Source organism: Marmota flaviventris, chromosome 11 (assembly GCF_047511675.1).
Source record: "Marmota flaviventris isolate mMarFla1 chromosome 11, mMarFla1.hap1, whole genome shotgun sequence".
NCBI lineage: Eukaryota > Metazoa > Chordata > Mammalia > Rodentia > Sciuridae > Marmota > Marmota flaviventris.
In genome coordinates, this window is record NC_092508.1 from 62,386,642 (window position 1) to 62,411,681 (window position 25,040).

At 37.7% G+C, this 25,040-nt stretch overlaps 1 protein-coding gene across 1 annotated transcript in view; it reads left to right on the plus strand.

The window, feature by feature from the left end:
• The window catches only part of Lrp2 (LDL receptor related protein 2), a 192,545-nt gene that overhangs the window by 60,666 nt on the left and 106,839 nt on the right, over positions 1-25,040 (plus strand). Inside the window, exons 11-19 of the mRNA XM_071619302.1 lie at positions 304-423; positions 5,765-5,893; positions 7,871-8,040; positions 9,196-9,419; positions 10,601-10,807; positions 13,343-13,545; positions 16,354-16,494; positions 18,022-18,225; positions 21,165-21,357. Of these exons, the coding sequence (XP_071475403.1) occupies positions 304-423; positions 5,765-5,893; positions 7,871-8,040; positions 9,196-9,419; positions 10,601-10,807; positions 13,343-13,545; positions 16,354-16,494; positions 18,022-18,225; positions 21,165-21,357 (1,591 nt within the window). The remainder of the gene's footprint in view (positions 1-303; positions 424-5,764; positions 5,894-7,870; positions 8,041-9,195; positions 9,420-10,600; positions 10,808-13,342; positions 13,546-16,353; positions 16,495-18,021; positions 18,226-21,164; positions 21,358-25,040) is intronic.

A 25,040-nucleotide genomic window follows, 5' to 3' on the forward strand; every position in this document is an offset into this window, starting at 1 on the left:
CTTAGTCTCTTCTATGATGTGGACAAAAAGACTTATGACCTGATTTTTCCATAAATAGCATTTATAATGACTTACACTTGGTTGTAACAGTAGTTATGATTTTTAAAAAGGAGTTTTATTTTTTAAAATTTGGATCAAGCTTTTATTATATAATGTTGCAGAAGAATTTGATGGGGCAGATTCCCTGTACCTCTATGACATGCACACTAGGCTTTTACTTGTAGAATAATAAAAGCTTTTGGGTGGATCAGTCTTGTCCAGAGGTTACCATAAATTCAACAAAGATTTTTTTTCTCTGTCTAGGTATGAGCATGTGCCCTCTCCTAAACTGTGAGTACCAATGCCACAAGACACCATATGGAGGAGATTGTTTTTGCCCTCCGTCTTATATCATCAACCAAAATGACAGTCGCACCTGTGTTGGTAAGTGACAAGTGGGAGCTCCTGGCTTTTCATCACAGTTTACTGATGGGCTCCAGGATCCTGACATGCAGGAGTTTGTAATTGTGGGTAGGAGTGATTGCCTGTATAACAGGAGCAGCATAATACTCAAAGAAAACCTGGAAAGAGTAATTTTTAATTCTGAGAAGCTTGTGTGAAGTGCAGTAAGCTAAGGAGTAGATTTGCGATGAGTGAGTTGACCAGCCTCATGGACCTGTCTGCTGCCTGATGATAGGGGTAGTCCTTTTGGGTTTCCTTTATCAGGGTTTAGAAGCAGGATTGGTATGGCCAGGCTGGTTATGCAATGCTGAGATACTTCCATTCATGTGGTGGAGAGATAGCTGCTGCTTTCAGTCCATTAAGCTCCCTTGGCCTCTTCTCCAGGAAGCACAAATGTCCCCAGGATCCAGCAACTAGAGTTGTCACTGCTCTGGTGACCACGTTGGTAGGTCACTGCCTGTACTGTGTTGAGTGTTAATTCCACTGCTTTTCACCTTTGCTTGGAATTGACATTCAAGATGAGCAAATTCTTTATCATGATGTTTCTAGCTAGTGGTTGCCCTTGAGCTAGACACCAATTGGTTGAATAATTCCCCACATCTCTCTTATCTGAATTATAAAAATGATTCTTCCCATGGGGAGATTTTTGAATCTGATGTCAGCATAATTTGCTATGAGAAGGATGGAGACTTACGTTGGGAGAATTAGACATCAGTGTTTGATTTCTTAGGATTTGAGTTTGTAGCTCTGATTTCTTTTTTTACCCCCTATTTTTGATACATGAACAACAAACACATAGGCAGAACATAATCACAGAGTTTTTTTTTTTAATTTTTCCATTTTAGTTGCTTTTAGTTTTTTAAAATACCTTTATTTTATTTATTTTATTTTTATGTGGAGCTGTGGATCGAATCCAGGGCCTTGCAAGTGCTAGACGAGTGCTCTATCGCTAAGCCACAACCCCAGCCCCAATCACAGAGGTTTAAAGAAACTTTGTTTTCATTGATGTTGGAGAAAGGTGTTTGGGAGGTAATTGTAACTACTTATTAAAGTTCAATTTAGTAGCCATATATGGATCTCCAAAACATAGATGATTCAGAATTTTCCCAGAATTGATGTTCTTTGGATCCTTAGAAATTTGAGATTCTTTAGGGATTTCTAAATTTTAAATATATTTTAATTATAAAATTTTTTGATATGCATAAGAAATATTTTTATTATATTTTTCATTTTTACTTTTTGGCGGTACTGGGGATTAAACCCACAGCTTTGCACATGCTACATCCTCAACCCTAGAATTTAAAATAAATTTCTAAAATTTTAGAAATTTATTTAGCAAAAAATACTGAATTTATTTTAGCAAAAAATACTGAATTTGGATAACCTAGTGAGGCTATTCACTCTTCACTCTCACTCAGTACTTGGTTTTCAACATAATTATATTTTATTACAAGTGGTTGATCTAAGTATGTATGGCCAGAAGAACCTTTTGGTACCAGAAGTAAACTCTAGTTTGCAAATTTAACTTGAAATTCTTGAGAAAGTCTGTTCTTCAGTGTAACTGAGAACTATAATATGCTGAGAAAAACTGGATTTTACATTTGATTAAGTAATCCAATTGAGTTTGTTCTTGTGGTATTCAAAGCAGGTATTTTTAGGTTTTTGATATCAAGTCTGTGTCTCAGGTTTGATCACAACCTAGTTGCTCCTCTTAAGTAACTGCATTTGGCAAAGTGGGTTAAGATCAAGTGGTTCATTCAAGTCAGTCTGAGGGATCCTGGAGACCTCCCCCAAATTATTTAAAAAGCCCCCAAGTTTCTCATCATTTCAAGACATTATTTATAAAAAAGCATTGTGATCTACAACTGGCCTTCAGTGTGATTTTAAAATTTATTATAATCATCAGTGCATTGGTGATGTAGTTGGGGAATTTAAAATCACTTTTTACACACACGTCCTCATTTGGCAGGTGTCTTTGAAAGCACTCTTCGTGCTTCCCAGTGTCCCTGCTTGGGCAACATCCCTTTTTTTTCCTGAGTGGTACTCATCCGTAGGGGTGAGGCTGCTGCTTTGTTTTTGGCAAACGTCAGGCTTCTCTACTCCCCTTTGCTGCCACCCAGCTGCCAATCCGATTTCCAGCTTTTTAGTTCTTTGGGCGAGTCCCTTTTCTCCTAGTAGAAAAGGAATTCCAATAGAAATACCAGAAGCCTCATCTCAGGATTACGTCAACTTTTCTCTCCTTTTCCTTTTTTTTTTCTCTCCTAGTTCAGTCTTGCGAAGCCCACAACCTGTTCTCAGCCTTTTTTTCACTCTAGCGCTCAGATAGCATGTTTGCCATCTTTTCAGTACATTAGTCTGTGAGCCTTGGCTTATATTCCCAAGTATCTAGGATTTCTTACATGTCAGAGGCTCCTGAAGATATGAAAGTTGACATAACAAGGTTATTGTGGTTGTAAATTTTTACATGTAAACTACTAATGAATGCAATACAGAAAATTGCAATATTGATGAGGTAGAGAGGGAAGATGGGAGGGGAGGGGGGATAGTAGGGGATAGGAAAGGTAGCAGAATACAACAGTCACTAATATGCCATTATGTAAAAATGTGAGTGTGTAACCGATGTGATTCTGCATTTTGTATTTGGGGTAAAAATGGGAGTTCATAACCCAATTGAGTCAAATGTATGAAAGATGATATATCATGAGCTTTGTAATGTTTTGAACAACCAATAAAAAAAAGAAAATTGCAATATTATGTTATGCACAAAATCATTTCAGGATTTGTATTTAGTTCATAGCACATTGGAAGTCATGTGGTCCAACACTAGCGCACTAGTTTTTAAGTTCCACAACAGACATCTTTCAAGTCCCCAGTGTGTTTCTGGAACTTTACTACAGATAACCTTATTTAGAGAAAAGCTCAGAAGTCTACATTTGAGGTCCTTTTTGAATGTGATGCTCCCTTACCGTCTGCGGAGACCTTTTCTGTGACCTTTCCTATCCTTTAAGAATGCATGATTTGCCCTTGACTTAACAATTTATTTGATATTTGTTTCAAACAAGACTTCAATTTTCTCTTTGTAAAGAGAACTCTTTAGTTTAAACACATGACATTAAAAAGCCAGTTATACTTGTTTAAGCAGAGCTGAAATTCTAGGGGAATTGCTGTTTGGGTTTGCTCTCACAGGCACTTCAATTCAACAAACACTCTGTATGGCTGTAACCCTCTGCATAGCTGATTTGTCCCAGAGGCTTCAGGTGTTGGAAGCCCCTGCAACATTTGTCATCTTAGACATGGTTCTCCCGTGAATGCCTTGGTCGTAATCAGGAATAAAACTGAATAATCTTGACATGAATCTGCTGTCTTTTTGCCATTCATGTGCTCTTGGTAGTCTTGACCTGGCAGTGGAAGCTCTGTGGCATGCTGAAACAGTTTGCTGGGCTCATTGTTTCTGATTGACAGGACATGCTATTTGTTGACAGGCTGACATCGTGGTGCAGAGTTAGGGCAGGGAGGTCATTCGGCTTGGCGGAGTTTCACACAGTCAGATGGATCAGAGGTGTCCAAGGGGGTCTAAGCTGAGAGGGGGTTTTAGTTATTTTTCAGAGCAGCATTTATTGGTAGGAGGAGGCAAAGAGTAAATAGAAAAGAAAAAGATAAAGATAATGATGTGTGTGTGTGTGTGTGTGTGTGTGTGTGACGGGGGTTGTAAAATAGTTTCAGTGTTGTACATAGTTTCCACCATTCTCTGCCCTCATGAAAACCCTCAATTCCACTTTCATTTTCTTGTCTTCACTTTGACTGATGACAGATATTTAATTAGCCTTTGTTTTCCACCCTAAGTATCTAAAGGATATAATCTCAGTCATTAAAAGTGACAGTGATTTTATGCACTTGTTCAAAAATGCATTTGGAGCACAGGTGATACGAAAGGTTTTTGAGCCTAAGAATTCTGTTCTGACTTTGCTTTTCCTCTGTTTGACATCAGAACTCCTGCTCACAGGTGACTCCAGACCCTTACACCTAGTCTGTCCAAATGAGGGTATGACATTCTGGGGGCTTTCAGGGGAATGTCTTATACTTTTCATTCCCACTGAGGTGAAGCCTCAGGTGGAGCTTTCTTGGGGTTGATGTGAGGAGTTTTATCCATGAGGGCCTTTCACTCCTGTGTGGTTTTTTACTTTCTATCAAGAGAGGATTGATTTCCCTGCCTTTGGTTAGTCATAGTAGTTGGCAAGAAAGATGTGATGAGCCATGTTGTCAGGTTTTAGCCTGGAGGGGAAAAAAATGGAATAATTCGCTTGATCCCGGAACTTTCTTGGTCCTTTCTAGTTGGGAGTCCTGGGATGGGGGACCACACAACATATGTAGTGGAACCCAGTTCACACCTCTGACATTCATCTGCAAATGAAATCAGATTGCAGAAATCTGGAGAATTTTAGACCTGAGGGTGCAACAGTTTCAGAAAGTATAATCTTGAGAATTTCCTAAAGCTAGAAGGAATGGGAATTCTGTTGGTATAGGCTGTGGAGATCACCCTCCCAGGGAAGAGAGCAGAGAGAAGGATGATAGAGGGTGGTGGTAGACTTGGAGCTCAAATGACAGCCATGATTCACCAATGATGGCACCATCTGTGCACCTCTCAAGCCTTCTGATCTTTGCCAATTACATTGAAATTTTTCACACAGCAGAACTGGGCCTTCTATGGCTATGAATTGAGCTTTTCCATGTAAGGATTTTTAAAAAACTTATTAAATGAATGAATAAGTTAATGAAAAACTAGAAGATAGTCTTCATGCCTTGAAAATATTTTTAATTTCAGTTATAATTTTTTGATATCAAAGGGACGACATCTGGGTAAATAGACCTTTCCAAACACTTTACTGCAGTGACAGATCATGTCTTCTTGAGAAGATGAGTATAAATCAGGTCTTTGTTATGAAATATTCTGTCCAATTGGCCTTTCAGCAAGAAGGCAAATATTCCTATATCTTCTCTCTCCAATTTGGTAACTAGTGGTCTATTGAGGACCTAAACTGTGACACATATGACTGAGAAACTGAATTATTAACTTAATTTTAATTAATCTAAATATGAATTTAGATAACCATAGGGACAAGTGGATAGCATTTGGAAGCACACTTTGCAAAAAAAATCCATATATCCAAATATATATATGGATTTGGGTATAAATGCTTCCCTTTGAAGCATTTGGGACGTGTACCAACCTTCAGAGGAGGGCCATCTTGACCAGGAGTATTGTCTGAGACTGCTCAAGAAATGTGATAAACATGATTATGAATGTATTTTTCTTACGTGGCAGATTTTGATGATTGCCAGATATGGGGAATTTGTGACCAGAAGTGTGAAAACCGAATGGGCCATCATGTGTGCCACTGTGAAGAAGGGTATATACTGGAGCGTGGAAACCATTGCAAAGCTAATGATTCCTGTGAGTACATGGTAGATACCTGTGTCTCTGAACAACAGACTTCTGCTAGCTGTCTTTCCACAGCCGAGGAGGAAAGAAATGTCAGCATTTAAGCAGGAGCAGGGTTTTATCATCACAAATCAGGGGTGGTCCTGGCTGCTTCGAAGAATGAGTCAACATTAATTTGTACTTTGATTATTAAGGACCAATCTTTATGTTAATGGTGGCCATAATTAATATTTATTGGTCTAGGCTATTATATCACCCCCTCATACAGCTGTGGAATAAGTTCTTATGGCTGTATTTGACTGACGTGGACATTGAAATTTTAATTTACTCACCACAAATGTAGGTGGCGTTTATTTATAGAAATAATTTTGGTATTGCTCATGCAAAATTTGGGAGTATTTCAAAATGGACAGATTGTCTTTGGATTAAAATTTGTGTGAATATCCTTATCACAGGCATTTTGTTGGAATTGGTCTAATAGTACTGTAGTGCTCAAAGCAGTTTTGTCATCATTAATTTCTGGGTCTCAAGTTTAACTCTCCAACTCCTTTCCTTCCCTCCTTCCTTCCTTCTGGGGACTGAACCCAGGGTCTTGTGCACTCTAAGCAAGTGCTCTGCCCCCCTGCTCTAATTCCTTTTTTCAGCTGTGATTTCACACTTGATTTTGAAGTGCCTTTGGTGCCTTCTGAAATTTCACTGGTCACATGATCCATGAATTGTTCATTTTCTATTTGTTTTTGCGTGCATAGAAATACCTGATTTGTTGTGTACTAACTTTTAGGTGCAGCTGATTTTTAACCATTGAATTCATTTATTTTGAAATAGGTAATGTATGTTCAATGATTTTAAATTGTAAGAAGAAATCAAGTAAAATGTCTCCCTTCATCCCTTCCCCTACTGTCAAGTTTCTACTTCCCCTCTTCCCTGGGTAATTGCTGTTTCTTTATTTTGATTCTAGAGATTTTTAAATGGATACATCAGGGTACACAAATATAGATATTTAACTCCTTTGTGAATATGCTCACAAGCTGTACGCTCATTAGGGCATCTTGCTAATGTCACTTAATATACCTTTGAGAGTTTCCATATTAGCACATAAAGCTCAATTCTTTTTTTTATAGTGGCAAAATATTCCATTTTTGTATATAATTAGTATGCAGTTAGTTAATTTATTTAACCAGTCCTCCTCTGATGGAGTTTTAAATAATTTCTTGTCTTTAGCTTTTGCAAAAAGATTGTAACCTTATTCATATGTGATTTTACATACTTGTAAGTTTATAGACAGAGCAGATTGGATCCACCATTGCAATGATTTTTATAGTTTTTTTTTTAAAAATGTTTTTAGTTGTCAGTGGACCTTTATTTTTTATTTATTTATATGTTGTGCTGAGGATCGAATCCAGTACCTCACAAATGCTAGGCAAGTGCTCTACCACTGAGCTACAACCCCAGCCCCTTTACAGTTTTTACAGAGTGATTTCCTGAAAATCTTTTTTTTTTTTTTTTTTTTTGTGTGTGTGTGTGTGTTGGCTAGAACCCAGGATTTTGTGCATGTTAGGCAAGTGCTCAACCCCTGAGCTACATCCCTACCCTACCCTAGTAATCTTTAATTCATGTTCTGTGTTTAACACAATCAAAAGTTGTACATGGAGGTAAAGTGCCTATGTCATCAAGAATTCTTGGAAATCCCTGCTATAGTCTCTTCAGTGTCATTGAAAGTGCATGGACTAGCAATCAGGACACTTGAAATCTTGCCAGATTCTGTTTTTAACTTTCAGTGATTTTGGGGTACTTCATTAAACATCTTTGTGCTTCAGTTTGCACATGAGCAAAATGGGTGGAATGATTGCCGTGTGCATCAGTGGTTTATTTTAGAATCAAAGAAGACAACAGAAGAAAGCATTTGAAAAAGCAGGAAGTCTATCAGTTGTAAGCTATTCCACTTCCTGACTCACCTGGAATAGTCACAGTTTTCTTCTTCACATCTAGCTGGTGAGGCCTCCATTATCTTCTCTAATGGTCGGGATTTGCTAATTGGTGATATTCAAGGAAGAAGCTTCCAGATTCTGGTGGAGTCTCAAAATCGTGGAGTGGCCGTGGGTGTGGATTTTCACCATCACCTACAGAGAGTTTTTTGGACAGACACCGTACGAGATAAGGTAAATAGAAATTTCAGGAGTGTAGCTTAGGAGCTGAATAGAACCTCAAGCACAAAGTGTTGATAGCTTCTCATTTTGGGGGGAGTCAAGGGGAAAGTTCCTTTGTTTCCTAACAAAAAAGGCCCTTGAGATAGTTTATGTTAATCAGCACCTTTCTGTGCTATACTGTTACATGTGACCTATTAAACAAAGCAGTCTATTATATGGATTAGCCTTGAGCAACTTTTAATTTTATTCAAAAAGGAGTCCAAAAGTCTAATTAAAAGAAATAGTAGACATTCTTTCAAAACTGGAAAGATATTTGGTAGTAATTTTTGAAACTTGATCACTTAAAATGTAAAAAATACTCTACTTTTCTGAATGATAAAAATCAGATTTTTGCCTGCATCTTTTAAATGGAACTGTAATGGAGGATTGGGTAACAAATATTGACAGAATTTTGTGTAACAGCCAAAATTTCATTTACAGCATCTTATATGGAAAGTCTCATGGATTTAACTTCAATTTTGAGTAATGTGATGGAAGTTTTTAAAGCATACATTTTAGAGACTCTTAAAGAGTTATGGAATTTTACTTATTTATTCCTCTTACATTTCTTTGTACCAGTAATAAAATTCTTATTCACTTCAATGATAGCTTGCATAAAATTTCTAAAAATTGAGAATTTGGGTTACTAACAACTCTGATTTGATAACAACTAAAAATCAAAACAAACCACTACCACCACTTCCTTCACCCCAAATCCACATTATTTAATTAAGCTTTTGATAACTTCCAAGAATGGGAAATACAGGCTTTAAGAAAACAAAAATAAAAGTGAAAACCAACTCCTGTATTTGTCTCACCTATACTCTGGAAAAAACCCATCTTCTCCCAATAATACATAATATAAAATAGCAAGCTGCCAGTAAACTTTTTTGGGGTCTACATGATTGCTTCCTATAAAATAGATACACTGAATGAAGACAGGAAAACAGTGCCTATAGTCATGCTTATTTCTACATGACTGGTATGATCCTACATCATGTACAACCAGAAGAATAAGAAGTTATACCCCATTTATGTATGATGTGTTGAATGCATTCTACTGTCATGTATAACTAATTAGAACAAATAAAAAAAACAGAAATATAATAATTTTGGGTTTTCTTTCAGGTTTTTTCAGTTGACATCAATGGTTTAAATATCCAAGAAGTTCTCAATGTTTCTGTTGACACTCCAGAAAATCTGGCTGTGGACTGGATTAATAATAAACTTTATGTGGTGGAGACCAGGGTCAATCGCATAGATATGACAGATTTGGATGGAAGCCACAGGGTTACCCTTATAACTGAAAATTTGGGGCATCCTAGAGGAATCGCTCTGGACCCAACTGTTGGGTGAGTGATGTGAAAACACATAGATTTTAGAATTTTGTCTCTCTGCCTATACATCTTACATATCTTAATTGGAGGTTAATTCTGATTTCTTTTAGGTTGTCTACTCTATAATCCATGTTTGTTTTATGTGTCTATTCATAGAAGCTTTAAAGGAGTTGACTAAATATAATCCTGTTCAAGGATATGTCATCCAAACACACTTACTGGTGTGCTACTTGATGTTTTGGGCATATGAATTTTTTTTCTTAGTATTTGCCAAGCTAAGAGATTGAATTCTGTGTTCTGACTCAATTACTAAATTATTACATCAAACATTACTGCAAATTACCATTATTAAGATGATCATGCTAACATGAATTAGCTGAAAAATTTTTAAGAGAGGTAAATAGTTGCAACTATCTCTTTTAGTGCTTTCTTGTTGTGAGCGGCAGTTGAGATGTCAAGCTGGGTTGTTCAATGTGAATCAGCCTAGCAGAATGCTTGCTCCTGTTTACTTTTCTTCAGGTTTAATGAAAAATTTCCGGTTTTACCCATTTGAGAAGAGTCTTAAGAGACAGTTCTAGCATTTCATAGTTGAGTCTTAGGCTCCTTGGATGAAATTTAGGCTACTTAAGTGTTGGTGACTAGTGATTATTCATTTCTACTTTGTAATATCGGCTATTTTTCCTTGAAAATGGTGGGACATTTTCTTTGGGCTATCCTACTGAGTGGAGGGTTGAGGGAGAGAATTTAATAGCTCATTTAAAATATAAATTTTCGGGGTGGGGAGATAGCTCAGTGGAGATATAGCTCAGTGTTTGCTCACATGCACAAGACCCTGGGTTCAATCCCCAGCACCAACAAGAAAAAAATAAAATAAAATAAAATATAAATTTTCCTGGGTATAAAATGAGAAGTAAAAGAGTCAGTAAGTAGAGGAGAAAATTGGGAAGGTGAACATAAAATTTTAGGCTGCTATATTATTGCATGTTAAGGTTGCTATTTAGAGTTATTGAGTCTCCTGATTGGCCCTCCCAGTCCGTTTTTTAAAATGCTTGTAAAATTTCTATTGTTTTATACAGCCATGGTTTGTTAGTCAATGGGAAATCTCATTGATCCAAACATGCTATGTATGAAAAAAAAATTACCCAGGTAAACTTGTGATATAACAGACTTTTTTGTCTTTTGTTTTCCTTTTGTAGTTACCTATTTTTCTCAGATTGGGCGAGCCTTTCTGGGGAACCTAAGTTGGAAAGGGCTTTCATGGATGGCAGCATCCGGAAAGACTTGGTGAAGACAAAGCTGGGATGGCCTGCTGGCATCACCCTGGATTTGACAGCCAAGCGTGTGTATTGGGTGGACTCGCGGTTTGACTACATTGAAACTGTAACTTATGATGGACTTCAAAGGTAAGAAGTATTTTCTTTGGCTTTATGAGTTTGAAGAAAAGTGCATAAAGTTGACAGAGAGGCATACCACAGGGCCAGAATTAAAATATCACTTTGTTGATTGACATGATAGCATAATTGAACTATGCATTGAGATCTGCATGAAGTGACAGGCTCTTAATCTTAAACTTTCTTGTGTTCCATAATAACATTCATTTTCTCCAATCTTTCTCTGAGCTGGGAGTGTAGCTCAGTGGGGGAACACTTGCCTAGCATGTGCAAAGCCCTGGTTCAATCCCAATCCCTGGTTACCCCCCCAACACACCAAAAAAACAAACAAACAAACAAACAAAACACCCCAAACTAAAATAAAACCTGTTTCTGATTCCTGGATGAACTTGTTATTTTCATTTACTCCTGAGACCATTATTTTTCTGGGTTCCTCATACTTTGTTTTCCAAGAACCACTGTATTTTTTTAGTTTTTAAAAATTAATTAATCTATTTCAATTAGGTATATATGACAGCAGAATGCATTTTGATTCATTGTACACAGTTGCAGCACAACTTTTCATTTCTCTGGTTGTACATGATGTTGCATCGCACCATATGTGCAGTCATACATGTACCTAGGGTAATAATGTCCATCTCATTCCACCATCTTTCCTGCCCTCATGGGCCTTTCCCACCCCTTCCTCCCCTTTGTGTTCCTCCATTTTTCCCATGCCTCCCCAACCCCTACCCCTTATGGATCAACATCCACTTATCAGAACATTTGGCCTTTTTTTTTCTTTCTGGGATTGGCTTACTTTGCTTAGCATTATATTCTCCCACTCCATCCATTTACCTGCAGATGCCATAATTTTATTCTCTTTTAATGCTAAGTAATTTTCCATTTTGTATATATACCATAATTTGCCTTTTGGTTTTAAAACTTTTCCTTGATAAATAAATAAATACGTTTTTATTATTTATTTAACATTATTCAGTGGGTATTAATTGGATTTTACTCTACTTTTATATATTTCAAATTTCAAGGAGAAATTATTTTTATTTTATTTTATTTTTTGTTGTTGTTGCTGTTCTGGTGCTGAGGATTGTACCCATTGTCAGTGCATGCTAAGCCGCAGGTATTCTGCAAATAGACTGGTCAATTTAATTTTTACAAGTGACCTTATTGTTTTCTCACTGAAAGGAATATTCTGGTTATTTTTTTCTCTATTTTGGAAGGATAATATCACAGTTTGCCACTGGATTACATATTCTTAGAAAAAATCTCTTCTTTTATAAGTGAAGCTATTGGGTATTAATACTATGACTACCTGTCACTAAAGGTTGCTGTATCCAGAACATTAATTTAATGAGAAAATATTAGTCAACCTGATGTCTTATAAAACCAATTGGGAAATTTGCTTAAATGTTTTTCTCTTTTCCATGGGGGCATTTTAGCATTATACTCAATATTTTTATGCTAAAGTAAAATACAATAGATAAAAATCAGTGGAGTTTCAGAAAGATCTGAGTGTTTTGCTGGCTGTGAAGAAACACCGAAGAAATATAAAAGCTCGTGAGCACAGCTGTAATCAGAGTCATTGCCTCTGGCTTTGCCAGCAGGTGGCATTCAGGGTTCTAGAATTTGCCAACCCAAAAAAAGAAAACCATTCTCTCATTTCAGTGTGCCATGTCATTATCAAGTGTTTCTTAGTGTGTACTAACTTGTCAACTTAGCCAGTTTTAGTGCCTCTGATTCCTTTCTTAGAGCCCTATTATGCATTTTAGCTTTCAAGGGCAGCCAATATTTTTCTTTTTCTTTCTTTTTGAGATCTTCCTGGGAAAATAAGAGTTTTTCATCAGGAATCATCCTTATCTTCATTTTGTGCCTGTGTCTAACTGATTCATCACTTACATAGAGTTAGTCATGGCAGGTGCTATTAATTTCTTTTCCTTGCTGGGCATCTCTTGCTTCTGTTTTCTTCTTATGCAGCTCTGTGCATTCTGTGCCTCCGTTACAAGTATGAGCCATTGATAGTTTCATCAAACAGATGCATAAGGGACTGTCTTTTGCTATAACGGGGTAGGTCTGAGGTTTGCTGGGGGTTGAACTCTGCTGCTTGCCATTCCATGTGCTAGTTGCTGAGAAACGGTCAGTGCAGTTATAGGAAGTATTTGTTGGGGACATTGTCCACCAGACTTCTCACCCTTATTATACTCTTTTACCTATGGAATTTAGAATGTTCTTTCGCATCTTACCTTTTATAGGCCAGGCAACCTTAAAGGGATGAAAAATTAGTGAGAAAACACTAATTTCACCTCAAAATCTAGAACAAGCTAGAGGATTGACTAGGACTAGAATTCAAACCTCAATGGTCTTTACCAAGAAGCAGTATGGAAATCCTATCAAATGTAAATGGAATTTCACATGTATCTTTCTGTATATTCTATTATTTCAACAATAAATGATTTTGCTTTTTCAAGCATTTAACTGAACTACCTACACCTTTAATGAAAATAAAGCAAAACAAAAAATTGTGTGATGTCTACATATCTTTTGTAACAGGAAGACCGTAGTTCATGGAGGTTCCCTCATCCCTCATCCCTTTGGAATAAGCTTGTTTGAGGACCAAGTGTTCTTCACTGACTGGACCAAGATGGCTGTAATGAAGGCAAACAAGTTCACAGACAGCAGTCCACAGGTGTACCATCAGTCTTCTCTGAGGCCCTATGGGGTGACTGTTTACCATGCCCTCAGGCAGCCCACTGGTAAGCCACACAACAGTGGTGAGACCCTGTTTGGTACTAGACTTGTTAGAAACATTTTTTTTTTTTTTTTCCAAAGCTGTGGAAGTTAAAGATGAGAGATCTCCTCCTGGGATCTGGGTGATATTCTCAAACATACAGAGGATTATCTAGAGTATTAAACCCTCAGGAATTGACTCTGCAGATCATAGGCTTTCAATGAAATTGGAATTAAAAGTACTGAATCTAGAGGAAATTTAGAGATTCATTTAATAGATGTTTAGAGATTCATTTAATAGATGCAGTATGCCAGGTCTAGGTGCTGGGGGGTCTAGCTGTAAACAGACCAAATCCAGATACCTATGTTATGGGGAGCCACTTCATAAAACAATCAAATCAATGAGTGCTTTATTTACCTGGCCAGGGACTGTCACCCACCTGTAGAGACTGAAACTCTGTGGGAGAGCAGCAATTTCCTGGCCTGTATCCTGGGAACTTAAAGAGGAAAACCACAACTCAGGGGCTTTCCTGAGCATCATTCAAGCAAGCCAATCACAGAAGTTAAAACAATAGCAAGCGGGACCTGACAGCCCTAAGCAGGACTAGAATTTTCCAGTTAGCAAGCACACAAGTAGAGAAGCTAGAAAAAAGCAATCAGCCTGTTAACTGCATCTTGGGTCTGAGCAGGTGTTAGACAGCCGTATCCTGAGTTCGAGCAGGTGGTTAGTGGGGGAAAGAATCTACTTCAAAGTCTTGGGTCACCAAGACTACGATATCCTGGGTTGAGTACATTTTGTGGGGTACAAAGTACAGAAAACAATATATTATAAGAAAACAGCTTTCATTTCAGTTTCTCAGAAATAGTTCTTGTAACAGAATTTTTTATAGAAGGCAGCAAAATGGAGTCTTAGACCTGTCTATGACAGTTCTTGCTTATAATTATTATGTCTAATATATATATATATATATATATATATATATATATATATATATATATAAAACTAATATATAACCTATAACTTACACTCTTACTGATTTTATTGATTAGTTTAGACCACAACACCTACCCTCATTCTACTGGGAGAATTGTCCTATTTCAAAACTCTAATATTATAGTTAAGGAAACCGAGTCCTCATAGAGGAAAATGGCATATTCTAAACACTCATTTTGCATAGCGTGGGGACCATTTTATTTCTTCACTGTTGTGTACATATGGATCTGTTCTTTGGTTTGTATTGGATCTGTTATGGTTCAACTAGGTTTGATTCAGACACTGGTTATTTTTTTGTTACTTTATAATAACTTTGTTTGTGTTTCAGAGTTTTGAATTGAGCTTTGACATGTCCATTTGAACTGTCTATGGCTCTTTTGTATTTGTTTGTGGATCATAGAAAAGAAATACACCGGGCTGGGGATGTGGCTCGAGCGGTGGCGCGCTTGCCTGGCATGCGTGCGGCCCGGGTTCGATCCTCAGCACCACATACAAACAAAGATGTTGTGTCCGCCGAAAACTAAAAAATAAATATTTAAAAAAAAAAAAAAAAAAAGAAAAGAAATACACCAAAACTAGACTATGTTGGTAGAAAGCTTAATATTGGTGAACTGTAATTTGGAGAAATACAGATTTGTTTTCAAACTCTCATATTAAGTGATGAAACTGTTTAGGATGGAGAAAGACAACAGACAATTAGGTTGCTTAAAAAAATATACTAGAATTGAATAGATATTGAAGATGAATAACCTTTGATATCTTCATCCTGGGAATATATATCTGAAAACATGTTGGAAATCTCAATTTGGAGTACTTTTCAGACTTAATTTATAAAGCTACTAATTTCACATGTGCCTTTACCCAGTTTGATCATCCAGATTATTTCCCCAAATAAATCCACTTGAGAAGAGAAAGAGACCATTCTGAAGAATAAGTCAAAGGTTCAGAAGACAATTTAGAAAATAAATCTGAAAGTTTTGTCTGTGACAGTCTTGTACAGTGTGCAGTGAGCTTCCCAAGGTTACAACTTGAAAGATGGCTTTGGGAAACATAAACTAGTTTGGGAGGCAGGACACATAGGGTTTTGGAATCAGGTCTCGATTAGAATTAGCTATTTAGGCATGAATAATCTTGGACAAGTTGTCTAACCTTTCAGAGACTTCTGTAAAATTGGGGTAATAATGTTTACTCCTTGGGGTTATTGGTTATTTATTGGAGTTTTGTACAAAATAAGGACCCATTGAGTAATAGTTACTTATTATATTTTATGAATGATAAGGATAGTACTAAAGGTTTTTATTTTTAAAAAATTTGGGGTGGTGCCGAGTGCGGTGGCACAACTCAGGAGGCTCAGGAGGCTGAGGCAGGAGGATCATAAGTTCAAAGCCAGCCTCAGCAAATTAGCGAGACCCTATCTCTAAATAAAATATAAAAAAGGCCTGGGGATTTGGCTCAGTGGTTAAGCACCCCTGGGTTCACTGGTACCAAAAATAAACAAACAAACAAACAAAAAAGAAAAGAAAAGAAAAATTCGGGGGTGGGTAGTTAATTCTAATCATTGAGGCTAGCAGACAGACCCTATAATTACTGTGGAAAAAGAATCCCATGGTTATCCAGTGGTGGGAGTCCTGATTTTTGTAATCACCAGTTTGAGAATGGACAGGAGAGCAGTGGAGTTGGGAGGGTTTGCGCAGCCGGATGTGGTAACCACATCTGGAGTGATGACTCCACAGTGATGCAAACCCATCACTGGGTTCATCTACAGGGCTAAGTGGCTTCACATGACTTGGAGCGTTACGTCTGTCTAATTGTGATTGAACCCTGTGTATTTCTCCCCCAGCTAGCAACCCATGTGGAGATAACAAAGGGGGCTGTGAGCATGTCTGCGTCCTCAGCCACAGAACCGATAACGACGGTTTGGGTTACCGTTGCAAGTGCTTATTTGGCTTTGAGCTGGATCGTGATGAGCGCCGCTGTGTTGGTAAGAAATCTGTGTTGGTGGGTCCTTCTGGCAGGCAGCACAGGGTAGCCAGACAGCTGCTGTTGCTGGGCACTGGGCCAGGTCTCTGTCTGACTTCTTCACTGCAAAAAAGCTTTCTCTAGCCCACGGAACAGCTTCTTTGGTAGGCACCATGTTCTCTGTACATAGAGCTATATTTGAAGATGTAAAATTCCGTCTTTCCTTTAAATCTTCATCTAGGATTTTCTTGGTCTTCCTTTCCTCTTTGTTTCCTGAAACATTCATCTCTTTTTACTGTGATTTCTGAATTCCATGTGACTGCACTTGGTGTTCTTTTCCATACTATGTATACTGTTTCCAATTCTTTTTATTTTTCAGTACTGGGGATGAAGCCCAGACTCACTTGTACTTTAGACAAGTGCTGTACCCCAGCCTACCATTTCCACTTTAGACATTAACCTGAACTTTGATGGGAAGGGAGGTAGCCCATCCCTTTTATTGACCTTCTCTTAGACCACCACGTATGCCCCTTTGAGCCAGGTCATCGCACCTTAATCTCATCTGGCTTTATTTCTGTATCCAAAACAAACTCTTGAGTATTAGGCTGGCTCCATTCCTCATGAAGTTTTTCATTCCAGTTCAAACTTTGATTTTTACACCTGTCTCTCAGCTCCTGTTTCACTCTTCCACTGAAGCTTTCCTTTCTTCCTCTTGGATTGCCTGCAGGTCTCCTCATTATTCACCCATGGCCTAGGCCCCTAACCAACAATGAAATATGTGACTAAAATATTTATTTCATTTTACCTTTTGCAATTCTCTTTTCATCACTTTGTTAAATTCTTGCTTCCCAGATGGTCCTTCTGGAAGCTTCTATGGACTTTTTAAGCTTTTAGATTCTAACTAAGATAAATTTGTTAACATTGGGGGTAGTCCTAGATTCAGATAAAAATCTCCCTCATTTAAAAAGCCATGTGTTTATAACTTTTATCAGTAGTACATTGTCTAATGATTTTGTTTTTAAATTCCTTTTTGCAGTTATTATGTCTTGGCTATACTCCCTTTATCACTGTCTTTTTGAATTCCTGATGTACTGTCTGTCTCCTTCTTGGCTTTTAATAATCACTTCTTCCTACCCCTTTCTTCCATTGATGTTGATTCTTTTTTTCTTTCTGATCTTGACACTCCAAAAGCTTTCCTGTGATTGTTGGTGTCGATTTCTATCCAAAAGTTATTCCAACTTGAGAATTTTGATGGAATTACTATGGAGTTTAGCTAATTCTATTTTAAAATTTTTAGTATATGGACACTGCTTTTAATGCCAGTAAACCCTAAGGATAAATTTTTTGAATACGTGTATCACCTTTGTAGTTGCTTTTTTCTTCTTCTTCCCTTCCATTATTACCAGCTATGGTTTTCACGAATTTATTATGTTTATTTCAAAATTATATTTCATGATGATAAAATGTCTTATGAACAATGTGATTTGTCTGGAATTTAGTGAAGGCAAGAACCGTGCTGTGGCTGACTGTGCTGTCCTTCCTCCTACAGCTATTAAGAACTTCTTGATCTTTTCATCTGAACTGGCTGTGCGTGGGATCCCATTCACCCCCTCCACCCAGGAGGATGTCATGGTTCCAGTGACGGGGAATCCTTCTTTTTTTCTTGGGATTGATTTTGATGCCCAGGAGAGCACAATCTTTTTTTCAGATACATCAAAAGATATGATTTATAAGCAAAAGATTGATGGCACAGGTAAGAAAGTGTGTGTGTGTGTGTGTGTGTGTGTGTGTTTTGGCTATTTTCAGTAATCATACAAATAATTCATTCAGTTTAACTTTTAAGATCCACTTTTTAAGCAGGATCTTTATTAGGTTTGATAAATACTTTTTGGATTGAGAAAAGAAATTTGTTTTTTTTTTAATAAATCATGTTGGAAACAAGCACTTTTCATTTTCAAAACAAGTTATAAGTGATGGTGTGGAGAGGAAGGTCAAGTGTCTGGAAACCCTTAATAGCTTAAGGGTTCTTCATATTGGAAGCATTCAGATTGGTCCAATGGGATGATGTTTCTTTGGGGAGACTGGCCTACTTTTGTGCCAATGGCTGAACTTGGAATGACAATTTCTTAAAAAGTGAATTATATGAGATTTGGATTTGTAAATCCATACTTAAGTTTTAATTGATTAAAATTCTGTTAAAATTTTTATAATGGTCAAAGAAGACAGATAATTTATGGTCAGCCATACTTTCCTTTTGGGTACTTTATTTGGTTGATGGCATGATCTGTTGATCTCTATACCTGAAATTAAAAATTAATCTGAAATTTTAAAAAAATATTCTCTTTTTCTACTGACTTTGCCCCATTAGGTATACTTGTCTTTTTCTTTGTTAAAAATGTAGCCCATTTGCCAGTGCATATTCCTTTCCAGTGACAGCCCTTTCTCCTTCATTTATTTCATGGGCAATTTTCTTGAAAGGTTGGTCTGCCCTTTCCTGTCCCCCCTTATGACTCCTCACCTCAAAATCTATCTGCCCATCACCTCCCTGGAACCCTTCTCATCTTGCTCATCTCTTTGTTGCTAAACTAAATAATTGTCTTCAGTCCTGTTTTGTGTTCCAGTAACCAGCATTACTGAGTCTCTCTGAGCTTCTGACCTTGCAAGATTGTGAGGATGTGCATGTCCTCCATCATCCACTTCTTTGGTCAGCTGTTCTTTGATTTCAACCCTAGAGGAGTTGATCTTAGCCCACCTCCTCGCCATCATCTTGGATCCCATGTTTTCTAGTCCCTATCTTTGATTCTTTGGTCATCTTCTCAAAAACTGTTTCGATTTCCTTTCATTTCTTGTCCATTCCTTCTTGTGTCACTTATAAGTATTTATAATTTTTTTTAAGAGAGAGAGAGAGAGAGAGAGAGAGAGAGAGAGAGAGAGAGAATTTTTTAAAAATATTTTTTAGTTTTCGGCGGACACAACATCTTTGTTTGTATGTGGTGCTGAGGGTCGAACCCAGGCTGCACGCATGCCAGGCGAGCGCGCTACTGCTTGAGCCACATCCCCAGCCCCCTTAGAAGTCTTTTGTCCTTTGCCTGTCCTAACTTTAATCTCTGGAGTTCAGCATTGGTCCTTTTTCTGCATAATGTCCTAATGTCTAGGTGTTTGATTCCCATTTGTGCATTAGTTGTTAAATTACTGTGGGAGCCTTTTTGCAGAATGTTGACTAGTCGAGTGTCTTCCTAACCTGGGGAATGAAAGGCAGGCCTGGGAAGCCTTCTCATAGGTGTTGATGGCAATCTCTCTGAGGTTCAGATCCAGGCTGCCTCTTCTAGATATCCACAAGCAGTTTGAAATCAACATGGCCAATGGACCCCTTCATCCCACTCTTCCCAGACTCTCTGCCTTAGAAGAAGAGTACAACTGCTTGTTCCTTCCTGCCTCCACACAGCCTGGATTTCCTGTGATCTTCTTCCTCTGCTTTTGTTTCTGTTATTAACCCATTGACCCCCATGCTCCCAAACACATGGAGTTCTTAATCTCTCTCCCTCTCAGTCACAAGGTTTGCTCTCCTGTAGCCCCCAGTTCCCTGCTTCCCTTTGGAGGAACTCTCCATATGTCCCCACTGTCTGCACTCATGCCATAGGCCAGGAGTCTGTGCTGGGCACCATCCTCGGCACACCTCCATCACAGCACCCAGCACTCTTTTTATTTCTGCCTCTGGGCACAATTGTGTCTTCCTCTCTCCCATCTCATTATAAAGTGCTTTGAGGGCATCTTTCTAGATGCTTTACTTCTCTATGACTCACTTTCCTCATCTATAAAATGGACAAAATAATGCCTACTTGATTAAGTGGCTGTGAGGATAGGTGAATCCATAAAAAGTCTTTTTTTTTTTTTTATCAATTCCTGGATCATAGTAAATGCTCAATTACTGTAAGCTATTATTAGCAATATTATGTTACCTAAATATCTAATATGTTGTCTATCTCACAGAGGGCTTTATTTTTATGATTTGCTGAAACAATGACAGAAAATACTAGGACTTTTTTTTTTTAACTGTAAAATAAAGATCTAATTACCTATTCTGACTGAGATTTTCTTGAGTGGAGAAAAAGAAAAGAAAGAAGAGAGGGGAAAAGCATAAATATTTTTTCAGAGAGGAAAGTGGTTTCTTTTCTCCTGTACCCAGTTCTGATTTCCTTCCTGGTATCTTTGCTGGTCTTTTCCAAACTTGGCAACTTTGTGGTTGTGAAAGTCTGTTGAAAGACTGGTGAGAGGGTTGGGCGGTAACACCTCCGGTCACCCCCTGGTTGTACCTGGCAGTATCAGCTCCTTGGAGCTGTCTGGGGGTGGTAGTAGGTGAACTCAGGTATCTTTTTTTTTTTTTTTTTTTCTGATGTTCTGCAATGAGAATTTTTTTTTTCCTTGAAGTTTGAACAAGGGAGTGAGTCCAGACTACACCACTCCTGGTTATATTTATAAGTATCATATCTATTCTTTGAGATCCAAACTTTGAGGAATGAATAAATTTGAGGTTTATCTCATGTTGTTGCTCAGTGTTTTTTTTTTTTTTTAAATTCCTCATGTACCTGAAATGTGCTCTGACTGACACAGAATTTAAATATGCAGTAATAGGAAAATTTATGTCTTATGTGATATACTTAGTTTAAACCATGTCCATGTTTGAACTTACAGGAAGAGAAATTCTCACAGCAAATAGGGTGGAAAATGTTGAAAGTTTGACTTTTGACTGGATTTCTAAGAATCTCTACTGGACAGACCCTTCTTATCAGAGTGTTAGTGTCATGAGGCTTGCTGATAAATCCAGACGGGAAATCATTGAGAATTTAAATAATCCCCGGTCAATTGTGGTTCATCCTCTTGCTGGGTAAGTATGTGCCTGTTTTTCTAAGGGCTTGAAACCATGCCTCTTTTAGTCATGGAAAAGTGATGTCCTAGGGGTTTTTGGCAAGTTTAGTAAATATAAGGTTGAACTATGTAACTTGAAATCACCTTAAATTTTACTCCTTTAGCATAAGCTTAAGTAATCACTTTATCTCCTTCAAAAAACTATTCTCAGTCTCAGCTTCCCTGGTTTGTACTGGTATGTTTTTTTTCATGGTTGCAGAGGACCATGGTTGCGGTACAGATTTGTTGGGGAAGGAACAAGATACACAGCAGAATTAGGAGGAAAGACTCCAATTCTTGCTCTGTTTTAATGAATTCTTATGAAATGTAACAAAACATGCTTAATCATTCGGTAGTTTTCAGAGTAAGAAGTTTTCCAGATCACAGGCAGTTTCATGTTTTGCTGTTCTGTCATTGATGCGGTCAGAGAAGAAAAGACAGAACAGTCCACAGTATTCCTTTTTGGTTCTTACCTTTCTTTTAAAATATGTTTCATACAAATGGCGCTGGGAAACTGGATATCTGTATGTAGAAGAATGAAGCTTGACCTTTATCTCTTGCCCTTGTAAAGTCAACTCAAAGTGGATCAGAGACCCAGGAATGAGAACAAACTCTGTTAACTGCTAGAAGAAAATATAGACCCACCACTCCAAAATGTAGGCTCAGGAACTGATTTTTTTAAAATCATAATTATGATTATTTGTAGATGGACATAATACCTTTATTTAATTTATTTATTTTTATGTGGTGCTGAGAATTGAACCTAGTGCCTCATACATGCTAGGCAAGCGCTCTACCACTGAGCTACAACCCAGCCCCAGGAAATGACTTTCTTAACAAGATTTATAAAGTGTAAGAAATAAAACTAAAAATCAATAGATAGGATGGCATCAAACTTAAAAACTTCTGCACAGCAAAGGAAACAGTTAAGAGTATGACTAGATAGCCTACAGAATGGGAGAAGGTCTTTGTTCCTTGGATAGGGCATTAATATCCGGAATATATAAAGAACTCAAAAAGCTTGACACCAAAAAAAATCAAATAACCCAATTAATAAATTGGCAAAAGAACTAAAAAGATACTTCTCAAAAGAAGAAATACGATTGGCCCAACAAATATATGAAAAAATGTTCCACATCGCTAGCCATCAGGGAAATGCAAATCAAAACTACATTGAGTTTTGCCTCACTCTAGTCAGAATGGCAGTTATCAAGTATACAAATAATAAGTGTTGGTGAGGATGTGGGGAAAAAGGTACACTCGTTGGGACTACAAATTAGTGCAGCCACTCTGGAAAGCAGTATGGAGATTCCTCAAAAAACTGGGGTGGAACCACCATATGACTCAGCTATCCCACTCCTTGCTATATATCCAAAAAATCTAAAATTAGCTATAAAATACTAGAGGGATGTAGCCACATCATTGTCAATAGCAGTACAATTCACAATAGCCAAGCTAGGGAACCAATCAAGGTGCCTTTCAACAGATGAATGGATAAAGAAAATGTGTGTGTGTGTACACACACACACACACACACACACACTGGAGTATTACTCAGTCATAAAGAAGAATGAAATTATGACATTTTCCAGCTAATGGATGGAACAGGAAACTATCATACTAAGTGAAATAAGTTAGACCCAGGAAACCAAAGTTTGAATGTTTTTCTCTGATCTGCAGAAGCTAGTCCAAAGAAGCTAGGTAAAAGGGGGGACATTCCATCATAATAGAAGAAAGATCAGTAGGTTAGATGAAGAGGACTGTTTTGGTCAGCCTTTTTTTCTGCTGTGACTAAAAGACCTGATAAAAATAATTTTAGAGGTTGAAAAGTTTATTTGGGGGGTTCATGGTTTCAGAGGTCTCAGTCCATAGACAGCCGGCTTCATTCCTTGGGGCTTTAGGTAAGGCTGAATATCATGGCTAAGGGAAGCAGCTCACATGAGTATCAGAAAGGGGGCGGGAAAGAGAGAAAGAAAGAGAGAGAGAGAGACTAAGCTCAGCTCACCAAATATATACCCCAAAGCCATGCCCCCAGTGACCCACCTCTTCCAACCATGTCCTACTCACCTTCAGTTACCACTCAGTTAATCCCTAGCAGGGGACTAATTCACTGATTAGGTTAAGGCCTCATAATTCAATAATTTCACCTCTGAATGTTCTTGCATTGTTTCACACATGAGCTTTTGGAGGGCACCACACATCCAAATTGTAACAGGGACTGAGGGAGAGGGAGAAGGGATGCTATAAGGGAAGAATAGTGAAATGGATCTGACCTGACTTTCCTATGTATATACGTGATTATGCTACACTGAGTCCCACCATCATGTACATCCACAAGACACAAACTAGATAAAGAAAACCTAAAGGTGAATAGCAGAAGGATTAGTAGAGTAAAGGGAAGGGAACGGGGAGGGAGGAGGTGAGAGAGAGGAAAAGTACTGGGGATTGAATTAGAACAAAGTATATTCCACGCTTTCATAATTACGTCAGAATGAACCCTAATGTTATATATAACTAAAGAGAACTAATAAAAAGGGGACCAAGGATGGGGAGGAGGGGAGGGCAAACGACTGGGGAGTAAAAGTTCCAGATCACATTGTGTGCATGTTTGAAGATGTCATAATGCATTCCAATTTTATGCATAATTGTAATGCACCAATTAAAAATAAATAGGGGGAATAACAATAGAGTAGAAGAAGGAGATCATGGTGGGGAGGGGAAGGTGAGAAGGGAAAAGGGAAGTACTGGAGATCAAAATGGAGCAAACTGTTTTATGCATTTATGAATATGTCAAATGAACCCCTCTATTATGTGTATCTATAATGTAATAACAAAAAGATTTTAAAAATATGTTTAATAGCTGACATGATTGTTTGCAGCAAGGTATGTTGTTGTATTTGGATGGAAAAAGAGCAGTGGTCATTCACTGAAGCCCGATTCATTCATGTAGTGAGCCCTTAACATACATACTCTCCTCTAATCCCGAAACCAGTTTGTGAAAAAGTATGTATAATGCCCATGTTAGGGACTTGTGGAGGACTCACAGTCATTGCTGAGAGTTAGTGTTCAGACTCCAACTCTGTTCTATGTATAGCTCTGCCTAACCCAGGTCTCTCTGCCACCTCTGCAGTATGCACTTTATATTTTTATTTTCTCTTTGTAAAACAATATAAGAAACATACTTTAAAACTGATATCATTGATAAGAAATTCTGTGGTCCTATAGAGAGGTAAACCATAGATTTTTTCTAGTGAATTTATCTTAACTAACTCTTTGGCATGTGGTTTTGTAAAGTGGTTAAATTCTTTCTTTCTTTCTTTATTTATTTTTTATTTTTTTATTGGTTGTTCAAAACATTACAAAGCTCTTGACATATCATATTTCATACATTAGATTCAAGTTGGTTATGAACTCCCAATTTTACCCCAAATACAGATTGCAGAATCACATCGGTTACACATCCACATTTTTACATAATGCCCTATTAGTAACTGTTGTATTCTGCTACCTTTCCTATCCTCTACTATCCCCCCTCCCCTCCCCTCCCATCTTCTCTCTTTACCCCATCTACTGTAATTCATTTCTCTTCTTGTTTATTTTCCCATTCCCCTCTTATATGTAATTTTGTATAACAATGAGGGTCTCCCTCCATTACCATGCAAT